Source organism: Ammospiza caudacuta, chromosome 7 (assembly GCF_027887145.1).
Source record: "Ammospiza caudacuta isolate bAmmCau1 chromosome 7, bAmmCau1.pri, whole genome shotgun sequence".
Classification (NCBI taxonomy): Eukaryota; Metazoa; Chordata; class Aves; order Passeriformes; family Passerellidae; genus Ammospiza; species Ammospiza caudacuta.
Window position 1 is genome coordinate 24672794 of NC_080599.1, and position 13138 is coordinate 24685931.

The 13138-nt window shown below is 42.6% G+C and overlaps 1 protein-coding gene across 1 annotated transcript in view; it reads right to left on the minus strand.

The window, feature by feature from the left end:
- SWT1 (SWT1 RNA endoribonuclease homolog) overlaps window positions 1-13138 on the minus strand; it is a 24975-nt gene continuing 11837 nt past the window's right edge. Inside the window, 7 exon segments of the mRNA XM_058808167.1 lie at window positions 1-963; window positions 2293-2357; window positions 3037-3103; window positions 9831-9959; window positions 10193-10401; window positions 11504-11649; window positions 12426-12564. Coding sequence (XP_058664150.1) covers window positions 858-963; window positions 2293-2357; window positions 3037-3103; window positions 9831-9959; window positions 10193-10401; window positions 11504-11649; window positions 12426-12564 — 861 coding nt within the window. The 3' untranslated portion in view covers window positions 1-857.

The window sequence follows — 13138 nt, forward strand, 5'->3', positions numbered from 1 at the left end:
AACTTTGCTAGTCAGCTCATCTCTGTACAAATACATACAAGAAGAGGTAGCATTAAAGGCCTTAGAAAATGGCTTTTGGGAAGTTTCATGGACTTAAAGCAGTTCTGGAAAGCAGCCAGCAGTGCAGCCACAGAGGGATATCCAGGGAGGACCCAGGCCCACCTTCCAGAAGGATGTGGCAGGAGCTGGAGGAGGAGTTTCCCCAAGAGCACTGCTAGCAGCTTTCCACTGTATGAATATAAAATGCCTGCTCAAACAAAGGAGAAAAGCCCTTTTCCTCTCAAAAGGGGTATGGGACAAACACTTGTGTGTGGGTGGGGGGTCTGTGCTGTCCTTAAGGAAAAACAGGCATCAATCTGCTCCTTTGCCCATTCTACATCCTCTCTGAAGCCTTCACTGCACAGGACACACACAGGTGTGGGTCAGTCCTCCATTCCTGGCCTTGCACTCAGCTACTTCCTACCCTCGGGTCACACAACAGATTCCTTTTTCTTACTTGTGACTTGTAAACTACCAGCAAAACAAACAGAGGGGTTTCCTATCCAACCATTAACAGCTCAGCTCCTCAGGAACGCTGGGTGCTCAAAGCAGCACAGCACAGCTGCTGCAACCAAGGCAGCCCTGCTGCTCCTGGCTATCCATGCCTATCCAGCAGCATCCTCACTCAAGACAGAACATTCTAGTACTGAATAGAATTCTCAGCAGAAATCCCAACATTTAATATCCACGTGAAACTGTGTTTTCCCTTCAACTCCAAGCCGAACCAGCACCTTCGAGAAGAAAAGGCGGCACGGTCCAGGCTCCTCCAGCGCCTCCCTTTTCCTCTCCTCCCCCGAGGAGGCAGAGCTGAGCCCGGGTCAGAGCCAGCCCCGGCTCTCGGCCTCCCTGTGCACGGACGCCTGGCACTGCTCCAGCGTCTGCTCCAGCTGGGCCAGCTGGCAGCAGCCCACTTCCAGCCTCTCCCTGGGAGACAGGAGAGAAAGGTTAGCAGGACACGGCACAACAGCAATCTTTACAAATACTCCTTACATTTTCAAGGACGTTTCCATCAAACTCAAGCAGCAGCAGTGACTTTTGCACTACAGCTGCTACATCAGAGGATTTCACATGAGCTCCTTGCAACAGCTGATGCACAGCTGCCACAGGCAGAGCCCCTGGTCCCTTCCAGGGCAGGTAAAGTTGTCAGGAGAGGTCACTGACATCAACCTTCTGCAGAGATCTGGGATTCTGGAAGGTTCAGTTCAACCATCCTTCACACACTGACATAGCCTGTACTCACACTCAAAATAAGGATCTGGATACACCCCCTTACAACTTAGACCCTTTCAAAAGAGTAATCTCAACCTGATCACATATAAACATGCCTAACTTAGAATCTTTTGCAAACCTTTCTCAAAAGACCATTTCAAAGCTGCTCCTCAAAAAAGGAAGAAAACCCCAGTCACTGAGTTAGTTCCCCAAGCACAGCCTGAGGGCTGCCAGGGAAGTCTCCAAAGCACCTGCTCTACTCTGCTGAGCACAGATTTCCACACACTGTTTTCTTTACGCCTGTATCTATAGAGGTCTAGAGCCATCACCTTGTGGGAGTGCAGAATTTCCACACACTCTTTTCTTTATGCCTGTATCAGTACAGGTCATCAACCTGGGGGAGTGAAGCTTTTAAACTGTTTTTTATTACTGATATAAATATTGAATGTCTCCCTCCCTGAATAACTTTGTCTCCTTGCTTGCAAACTGCACATGAAACTTAACAGAAGATTCATGGACCCAGAATTAATCCAGGCAAATGGAAGCTTTTTAGAGTAATTCACCCTCCAGCCTTTCACTCAGCTGATCCTGGCCAGTGACAGCTCATTCATACCCACACAACAGCAAAATCCAGTTACCTGCCCTTTATTACCCAGCTCAGAATTATCAAAAATCCATGATGGCATTTTAGAAACCTCCCAGAGCCTGGATTCACAAACCTTCAGTGCCACAAATTCATAAAGAAATGAGCCAGAAACCACTGGCAGAGGAGAGAGGGCTCAACACCTCCCTTCAACAGCTGAAAATCTCCAAGCAGGCACTGATGCCTCAGGTCAAACTTAATTTCTGTCCTCTCCTGCTCTGTGCTAATTGGGCATTAAAATTAAAAAGGGAATTAAAAAAAAAAAAAAAACATTTATTTTCCCTACACTACTCCTACAAAGGGGGATTTTTATTGACCCAGATGATTCCTCTGATGGTACCTTGGTAGTACAGGTGAAAAAGCTGCCTCTGCTCCCCCAGTGGGGTCAGTAACTGGCTCACCTGTAGAGCTCCTGTGAAACACATTCATACAGCTCCTCAGCAGTGAACTTCAGACTGTTATTGATCTAAAACAAAGAAAGAATTAATACAGTAATTTATCAAGTATCACATGTTTTCTACAATTATACAGTAGGAGTAGCAGATAGAACTCATGTATTCCATAACAGGTTCTCAAGTTGAGACAGTACATTAAAAATGTCATCCTGTATCTTGCAATTAAATCTAATATTACTAATTCCAGCTCCATTTTCTAACCACTTCAGCAAAAATCTAAAAGACCTTCAAGAATTTTTCCTCCCCTCTCAAGTTACCCTATAGTTTTATTTACATATACATATTTTTGGATATATGTGTGTATCTCAAATAAAATAAGCTCTGACTTGCATCAATTCCAAAAATATATCTGAAGGCCCAAACCCCAAATATATTTCCCTGCACAGCAGAGCACTGCAAGCCTGAAATATGTAACATATTAAACAGAAATATTCTACTAAAAACATTCATTACAAGGCTTTTTATTCTCAACAGCAAGTCATTCACACCAAGTGAGCACTCAGCAAATCATAGGAACAACTCAAATACCTGTTGAAATCCAACCAAAATCTATCTTTATGTTCAACAACTAATAAATAAGAGCAAAGAATCAAAATTCTTAATGGAAATACAGTGATGAGACATGACCTCAGAGCTTCTTGAAATAAAAGCTGTAAGTGAAGTGATCAAATCCCAAAGAAAACGTCATACCTCATGTCTTCTGAGGAAGTTATAGAGGGTCCAAATATCTTGGAAACTGCTGGTTGGGGTTAAAATTCTGAAAAAGAAAAGTTTGAAGATGATTTAAAGCAAGCAGAAAAGGAGTCTATGAAAGAGTTAAAAAAATAAGTCAGAAATCTTCAAGGGAAAAAAAAATTACTTGAACAAAAAGGAAATTATGAACTTTGAAGAATTCTCCCTTCCACTACTCTAATAGAATTAAAGAGCTTATTATTTCTGTGAGGACTTTTCTGGAGGCTTTTTCTAATTAACAATTCCCTCCATGTTTTTGTGAGCCATTTCTGAATGAGGGAGGAAACCCAGCATTAACTGAAAGCCCCTTGGTGCCCACCAGTGAGGCCCCTGGGCTCACACACAACATTCCCACCCCAGCTTTAACTCATTCCCTCCAGATTCCCACGTGCAGCCCAAATGCTGCAACTCACTTTCCATTTTTGTTACTTCTAATAAGCACCAATTCCACTCAATACAGCCAAGGGCCAGTGGGATGTAACAGCTGAAGAGAGGTGGCTTTAATGAAGCTTCTTGATGGACATCCTTTTCCACAAGGCTCCAAAGCCAATCCAGTAAAGAACTTGGTTTTTAACAAAATTAATTATCCTCATCTATTCAGGCAGATGCAATTCAGTTCCACCTCAGTGTAACTTCATTTGCATTCACCAGGAAAAGCAGAACCCTCCTAAATGCTGAAAAATGTACCTTAAAATCAACACAAAATTGAAACACAAGTAACACCTTATATATATTAAGAAATACTGAGAAAATTCTGAATTTTTAAGTCTTACATAGTTAAATCATGATTAAGATAATGACTGGACTTGGAAAAAGAAAATCTTTTGGGGAAAGCGCTATTTACTTTCCCATGGGAAAGTGCCCAAATTCTCTCCCTCCTCTTGCAAGCTGTAAGCTTCATTTATAAATGAATTAATTAGGAATTGAAAAAGCACAGGAAAGTAACAGAGTAAGTTTAAAAACACCAGTTAAAGGAGCCTGTGTTTGAAGCAGGCTAGAAGATGATGACACAGCACAGGATTTATTGTTGAGTCCCCTCTAAAAGCAGAGCGTCCACTGCTTTTTCTCATCATTTTTCATAGGAATTATCACCAAAAATTAGTCATGCATTCTTCCCTCCGCTTCCTAAGAAGCAGTACCCAAAATGTTTGCCTTAATAGGAGTCAGAAAGGGAACCAAGTGGCTGCTCTGCCTAAAAACACCTCAGAGCCTTCCCCGGGCACCTCAGCGACAATCGGCTTTGACAGCGGAAAACGCCGGCAGGGAGAAGCTGCCAGCAACCCTCCATGGAAATGCTGGGAATCCTGGCAGCTGCAACTGCACAGCAGCTCCCACTGCCCCAGCAGCTCCTATCCCCACCCAACAGCTCCCACTCCCACCCAACAAAGTGGGATTCTCGCACTCCCACACCCAGCAGCTCCCACTGCCCACCCCAGCAGCTCCAGGCTATCCAGCCCTGCCTATCACACCCAGCACCTGCAGCAGCAGGAGCAGAGCATCCTGAACCTGGGAGAGGCTGAATTATATGAATTATTCCTCATGGAATAATTCCCTTCAGTCCAGGCAGACTCCTCATGGACTCATTCCCTTCAGTCCAGGCAGACTCCTCATGGAATCATTCCCTCCAGTCCAAGCAGAACCTGCCTGGCTGCTGCCATCAGCCTGGATGCACAAGTGGACACAACATAAAAGCTAAGGTGTTATGAATCATCTCACCCCAAGGCCATCACAAAATCCTGGGGCAAAATTTGTCCATCCCTGTTCTTCCTGCTGTGCCAAGGACTGAGCTGCCATTGGAAAACCTGGCCATGGGAGCTCTCCAGAGGAAGGATGGAGGGAACACTCTCAAGTGTATCCCTGCAAGACCTCAGGTGTGTGGACAAACTCATTGTGCTTCCAGCTCTTTGGGGAAAAAAAAACAAATTGTGTAATTAATCATCCAAGTAACCTCATGTTAAACCCTGTACCTCATTTTATGCCTTTGCCTGGATGAAGCCAATGGTTTCTGGGTTTGCACTGTGGAATGAGAAGTCTGACATTTGGCTCCAAGTTTTATAGCAGCTCCCAATGTAAGAGATTTGTTGTTTTGAGGGGGGAGCCCTCACTCCACACAGAACCCCGGGAAGCTGCTGAGCTGCACCATAACTCCCCCACAGATTCCCAACAGGTCAGCACTCACAAAACAGCCTGGTGCTGTCTGCAGCTAAACAGGGGTTAAACACCAGTTCCAGTCTGGGAATATATTCTTCTGTACAAAACGGACACATTCCTGTCTGCAGAGCAATGATTTCTCAGCACCACTGCTCCCTACTGCTTTCAGTCACTTCATGTTCCTTTCATCACCTGTAGCCACCCCCCTGTGCTATGGAAGATGGACATTTTAAGGGAATGGGAAGCACTGGGAAATTTGGATCTGTCTGTAGGAGCATTGACTCTGCCTCCATTACTTCATTAAATCAAGTTGCCCTCATTTCAATGGAAGTGTCTCAGTGATAAAACATCTGCCTCAACTGTAGAACTATGTCTGGAGAACTGCCTGTAAATCAGTAATCCATGAAGCAAAGGGCTTTTACATCCAACTGTTCTAAGCAGCCATGTGAACCTCAGCACTACAACACCAACCACTGCTGCTGCTCCTCTCTCCACACTGCTTCAGAAGCAGAGGGTGGAAATCCATGGAATCACTTGGCCTTTGCATCAGCACAGCCTTGCAGAGCCACACCACAACACCCCCCATTCTGTACTTCAGCTTCAGCCTAAGAACTCCAGAGGGGTTCTACACAGTTTTCTGGAAATATTGAGCATGTGAGGTAAAGAAGGGAATGTCAAAGAAAGACCCAAGAAATGACTATGGATATCTGCCACCAATTGGAGGTTAAATGCTGTCTTGGGGGCAGGAGGGAGAAAGGATACAGTCAGACTTGATGATTTCATCTCAAGTGTTTCCCAAACCACTCCCAATGTTTATCTCCTGTCCTGTCAATCATCTGATGCCAAGCACAAGGTGTAAGATACAGTAATAAATAGAAATGGATAAGAAATAGATCAAATAATCTCAGCTGTCAGCCCCTGCTGGCATCCCTGGCTCTACAGGCTCCAAGCACTGTAGCTTTAGAGCCCCATGTTTGCAACCTTTCTGCTTTCCAGACTGCTCTAAAGGCACCAGGGTGTGAGCAGCTGCACAGCACCACCTCTGCCCTGTCCCCTGGGGAGCACTGCCCACCTCCAGCTCTGTTCGAGCTTTGTTTCTTACAGCTGTCATTAAAATTGGCACAACACAGCATTTCAGTTTGGGGCTGGCAGCAGAGAAGGCTGTAGTTAAGTTCTGTTTCAGGTTTCACCTAAATGCATAAAATCATGAAGATCAAACAAGTAGTGATTAGAATGTCTGATATTTTTTGAACAGGGAGCTAATGTGCATTTTACTACCAAAAACAGACTGTGTGCAGAGAAGATTGAAGGCAGAGCTCTTCCTCTAGAGACTTTATTGGGACTTTATGGCAGAAATTATTAACTGACACCAGAGCCTAAGGGAATGAAGACAATTCTCTATTGAGACACCAAAGAGGAGAGACCTCAATTCCTCCACTGACCAGCTGAAAAAATAGAGGACACCGTTTCTCTGCATCTGAGGAATTCTGTACTAAAACTACTAACACTGCAGAATTGTTTTAAATTATTTCAGTTCATTGATCAGTGCCGATATAGTAACACTCTCCTGCACTACTGAAATCTTAAGAAATTACACTTTTAATTTACAAACATTTCTAGAGTCCTGGACTAAACCACATTTTTCCAAACCACTGGGAGTGTGAGAGAAATTCAATTTAGATAATATATTAGAAAAGCAGAACTCAGGCTCCTTATGCAGTCAGTAACAGACAAATATTTTACAGGTGACAGCATATTAGTATAAATATTTAGGAGGCCGGTATCTAAGTGCATATGCTATAAGATGTGACTGATTTTCAAGTTGGCATATGAACAAAAAAATTCTTTTTTAGCCAAGACATGAAAGGAAAAAAATCCAACTTGAAATAAGTGCATCAATTCACCCAAGACTGAATTTTCTTTCTTTCCTATGAACAAGGATTTCTTATCTAAAAGAAACCTGGCAGGAAACATGAAGATAATGTCCAGTTCCCTAGGGCTGCATATAGAAACTTGGAATCACAAGTTCTATTCAGCTGAGGGCAAACATCAGCTAATCTAAACCATTATTTCATTTTAAAGGGTTAATTTAAGAGACTTTAAATAAGGTGTCCCAATTAACTGGTTCCAAATAATACCCAACAAAATACAAATATAAACCATCACTGAGAACACTCACAAAACCTCAATCCAAAATTATTTAAAATCAGGTAATGGTTTCACAATTTTACTGGATAGTTAAATTTCAGAGGTTTCATACCATTTGCCCATTACCAACAGCAAATGTATATAGTTAGAACATGCTCACTGTACTGATTATTCTTAATTTCAGACCTGAAGGCTGTCATTGCTGGCATGCAGAATTGTGCAATACAAACACACTCTGCTACCAGTGCTATTAGTGGAAGAAATCAAGACAAAATAAAAAAACCTGCACGGTGTTACAGAAATTACCAGAACAGGGTAATATGCCAAAAGCTGTCACACATCTTCAATGAAACAGATTTTTTTTTTCCTTTTCTGTATCTGTACTTGTCATTAACATGTTCTGGCCATCAAGCCTGAATAGCTGGGGTAGTGCCACTGGGTAGTTTGGTGGTTTTTTTATGATTAAGGGTATCATTACATTTATCTCAAAAAGCATTATCGTGTTTTTGTAATTGTTTTTAACAATCTGAAAATCTAAACTTTTAATGCAGTTGAACTTTCAACATCATTTACTGGTAAAGCTTCAAACTTCCACAAGACACTTTTTCTCTTCTTTGTTCTGGACAGCAGGGATCAGAATGTACCACAGAATCAGCTGTATTCGATCACTAAAAGCTGTGCTACCTCCAAATATTCAAGACAGAACATTCTCACTGTTTTTTCTCCAGTGCCTCCTTTTCTGCAATCATGCCATTAGATTAAGTCACTGAGAGGCATTTTTTTCAAAAATCAAGAAATATAAATATGTTGGAAGGTCAGTTTTAGAGCAAAATGAAAGTGAGGTGTCTCTGCCCATGGCAGGGAGTGGAAACAGATGAGCTTTAAGGTCCCTTCCAACCCCACCCATTCTGGTTCTATGAAAGCTTCTGAATTTTTGCTTTAATACTCTGTAATATTCATAAAACTGCAATGAGACATTAACCTGGCTCCTGGCTCTTTGGAAAAGCTCCTCAGAGCTCTCAAACTCCCTAAATCCCTCCACTCAAGGCCAATGCAGAAAATGCTTGGAACAAATTCTCCCCGTTACTTGCTCCACAATGCCACCTACTGCAAACCTGCACATCAGAGCAGGCATTTCCAAAGTGTCCAGCAAAACTACTCCATTCCAACAATCAGCCTGTCTATTTTTATTTATTACTAGGAGGTTTTATTTTTACAGAGCTCTCCCACAAAGAAAACCAACAGTTTTAAATTAAATACCTCAGCAACACAAAAATAACCATTCTGAATAGTCCATATTCCCATTTAATCTCATCCACCACATTTATAAACTGGTACCACAGGATGTCTTGCAAAAACTTTAGTATCAGAATGAAGAGAGCAAAGTTTAGCAGTAACCTACTTGATTGAAACAATTTCCTTAGAGGGGAAAAAACCCACCAGCAATAAATTTAATCCATCAGCACTCAGCTGCTCAAGTTCACATTCCTACCCATATTTTTCTGCTTCTAATTTTTATAATATTTTGATAATTTATATTTGAAAGAGAGACTGTAATTCTTTGAATGGATCTATATTTCAGTGCCATGTAAAAAGGAGTAAGCCAAGACAACACAGGAGACTCCTTATTCTTCCTGAAACTTTCAATTTTTTGTGCTGTTAAAAAACAGTGGAGGGATGGGGCTCCCCCTGCCAGAGGGCAGGGTTAGATGGGATACTGGGGAAGAATTCCTCCCTGTGATGGGAGCCAGGCCCTGGCACAGGGTGCCCAGAGAAGCTGTGGCTGCCCTTGGATCCCTGGCAGTGCCCAAGGCCAGGCTGGATGGGGCTTGGAGCAACCTGGGACAGTGGAATGTGTCCCCGCCCATGGCAGGGGTGGCACTGGATGGGCTTTGAGGTCCCTCCCAACTCAAACCACTCTGGGATTCTGTGATTCTGTGAAGACAGAGGGAATATTATCCTGCCTAAAGAAAAAATGCAGCTGATTGTTGTTGTTATGGCTATCATGAAGAACTGGGAACAGCAAAACCCCAAAACTTTACAACCTTCACTCTACTGGAACTTTGTCCCCATCTGAGCAGGCCTCACATTTGAAACACAAATGCCCTGAATTATTCAAAGTTCCTGCCATCAAAACTGATGTATTAATCATAATGATTAATCATTAATAGCTCCAGTTACACCTGAGCAGAGGCAACTTGCTGGTCAAACACTGGAAAACAAATCCCAGGCATCAAAGGCAATTCCCTGCCAGAGATCTCCACATCTGCAACACTTCCATGTTGATCTTTTGCTACCAATGGTTTAAGGCAGCCTTGACCTCGGCAGCAGGATTTTTACTGCAAATCATGTCACCAAGCACACAGAATAAAGAGTGGTTTGGTGCTGAAATACTTCAGACTTTTGTGACTTCAGGTGCCTGTGACACATTTGTGGCCAGCTGCAGCGCTCACCTGCCAATGCCCTCACGGATGTCCTTCACTGCCACCAGCAGCTTCTGCAGGCCCAGAAAAGCCTCCTCAAACGAGGCCTTGCCAGCCATGGTCGCTGCACTGGGGTCCAGCTTCTGGAACAGCTCAATACTGAAATTCAAAAGAAATAAAGAAGAGATAGAAAAGCAGTTAATAAAAAAGCTCTGACTCACATAACAATTTGCATGCTCCCAACTTCTGTGTGATTTTTTTTTTGGGGGGGCATTATCAATTAAACTAAATTGATTAATTACAGGGTAAAAAAAGCATGGTTTCTAAAGTGTGCTTTTTTGAAAGTTATCTAAGGTAATGTGTTAGCTCTGAGTCCTTTTAGCAAGCTGTACCTGTACAAGTTCATGGTGTTCCAAACACCTTCCAGGACTGACCAGATTTCCTGGTGCCTGTTTTCCTGAGCCACATGAAAGCTGGGTTGTGGCTCTTTTTCCTCAGTGCTTTGCAGATTGGGCATCGTGGCTTCCATTTTTTCACACGCAGCATTTTCTGAAAGAACCATGATGTCTTCTGATAAATCCTGCTCACTGTCTGCCCTCACCTTATAAAACAGTTCAGCAAACAAATAATCAATGTACTTGGTTCCTAACTTCAGAAAACCAGAATCTACACACTTCTACACATCTTTTTTTAGCAATGCTCAAAAAATCAAGGCTGAACTCTTTGAGTCACCTTGGTTACAGTCTCTGCTTCCAAAGCCTCTCTTGATAGTTTGGGCTGGAAGGGACCTTAAAGTCCATCCAGTGCCACCTCTGCCATGGGCAGGGACACCTTCCACCAGCCCAGCTTGCTCCAAGCCCTGTCCAACTTGGCCTTGGACACTGCCAGGGATCCAGGGGCAGCCACAGCTTCTCTGGGCACCCTGTGCCAGGGCCTGCCCACCCTGGCAGGGAGGAATTTCCTTCCTGACAAAGTTTTCCGACAGAGCCTGATTCTCATGACACAGAACATCAGCTTCAGGGCTGACTGCATTGCACAGAGGTCCCAGCACAGGTGACTCCTGACCTTTCTTTCCCTTTCATCCTTCTCCAAAGACACCAAGAACTCTTGACAGCTGTTCTGACCTATCTTCTTTCCTATAAATCCAAATATTTCATCCATGCTCATGACTCCAGTTTTTACATCATTACATTCAGAAGTGACAGTAGCCATAAACCAAGATAGTTGGAATTTCCTCCTCAGAGCTGAGCTGGAAATGAAGACCAACTTCTGAGAACACAAAAGGGGCCAGCAGAACCACCACAAACATTCCCAAAAAGGGAATCCCTTCTTCAGCTACACAGACAATGAAAGCTGAAGTAACACACTTAAGAACAGCAGTATGGGACCCATGTCAGAAACAGCAAGTTTAACCTCTAAGGCCCATCAGATACAAATGTAATAGAAAACTAAGACAAAATAATGGGTTTCAGTCACCCTTCTGATACTAACACATTTATATTAGAGAAAAAATGTATTAGCAGATATTCACTGCATGAAAACAAAAGTTAAAGTCAGGGTCTCTTCATTTCAAAAACACCCCAGCAACATTTCCTGGAGTAATCAGTGGAAATGATGGCAATAATTAGGAAATCTAAGCCAGGTTTGGAACACGAACAATTTGAGGATGGGGTGAGGTGGACAAACACCAAAACTGCCCTTACCCCCCCGAGGGTCTCACAGAGTTTTGCCACTTCAGCATAAGCCTGGGGCAGGACACCGTTGTAGTCTGACCTGCAGCTGAAAGCATGGAGCAAGTTTTTGGATTCCTGGAGTAGGACACGCACTGTTGAGGAGTCAAATGGTTTATCTGATGTTTAGACATTCATGTAAGAGGGAGGAAAAAAACAAGTTAGGATTTAACAGTCTTGGCAGGCAAATTTAATACTGAAATACCTAGATTAACAGAAGCACTTGAAAAGCCTAGGGAAATGGTTCAGAAGCATCAGGTACAACAATCTCAGAGAAACATGCACGAGATTGCTCACTCTTTAACCAAGTCTTCCAAATTTATCCTGGGATCTTACACAAGGATCAACTGGCATATCCAAAATAATTCTGCAGAACAGCAATATCCCAAAGAGGCAGAACCAAGAAATCCCAGGATATCCTGAGTGGGAAGGACCCCACAGGGATCAGAGTCCAACCCTGACCCTGCACAGACACCCCAACAATCCCACCCTGTGCATCCTTGGGAGCATTGTCCAAACCCTCCTGGGGCTCTGGCAGCCTTGCCCAGCACCCTCTGGGGGAGTTCACCAGGTCTGTCAAAATCAAATGTTCAAAGACATCTTTAAACAAATGGAAGGTTTGTGGAGGTTTTATTTTAGTTTGCTTCTTTTTAAAACAAACCTCCCTGTCCTCACATACCACATTAAATATCCTTTGCTCCTCCATAATTTTTTTGGTAAATGCAGATCATTTGGTCACATATAACATGGAGGCAAAGGAGGGAAAAGGATTATTTGCTTTTTAAAAATAATTCAGACCCAGGTGACCATTAATACACACAGCCAGTTCCATAACTCAAACCAGAACATGGAGGCTTTTTACAAGTTTACAATTAACTTTCTCAGGGACTGTTACCTGCATAAAGGTGTTTAGAAAGACATTCAATGCTTGAAAGTAAACTCCTTGGCACTACATAACCAAAAACAGCCATCCAGTGTTTTTTATAACATTTCAGCAGGTTTGCTAAGGTCCATGGTGGCTTCAGATACAGGATCTGGAAGAGAGTATGTCATAAATTCAAAGGCTGGTTTTCATTTAGACATGTTCCTATAAATCTCACAACTGCTCTGTTCTTCAAGAATGTGATGATTCGTGACTGCTGAAGGAGAAATGCAGTGATTCCTCAGAAATAAGACCAGATTTAAACAAGTTTATCTATTAATAAACATTTGATTCAGCAGCACCATGGGTTAAACAGTGATGCTCATTCAGAAGAAATGCACAATCAATCAGTCAGATGATTTGTGGTTTCTCATTCCTCAAAAAATCTTAGGACTTTTGATTTTTGTCAAAACTGATCCAATGAGTTACTTGTGCACAAAAGCCAACAGTAACAAGAATAAAAAGAACAACAGTAAATTTGCCTTTGATTTTCCAGTACTGTTACAAAGTAAAAATAAACACTCTGACTACTTACACATGAAGTAAAATACGTGTGTTGCAAAAAACTTGAGAATTCATTACTATCGAGTGAAACCAGTGCTTGAAGATATGTTTAAAGAAATTAATTAAGTGAATAGAGAAGTGATTGAAAGCAGCTAATCAGGGCAGCTTGGGAAACAACAGTC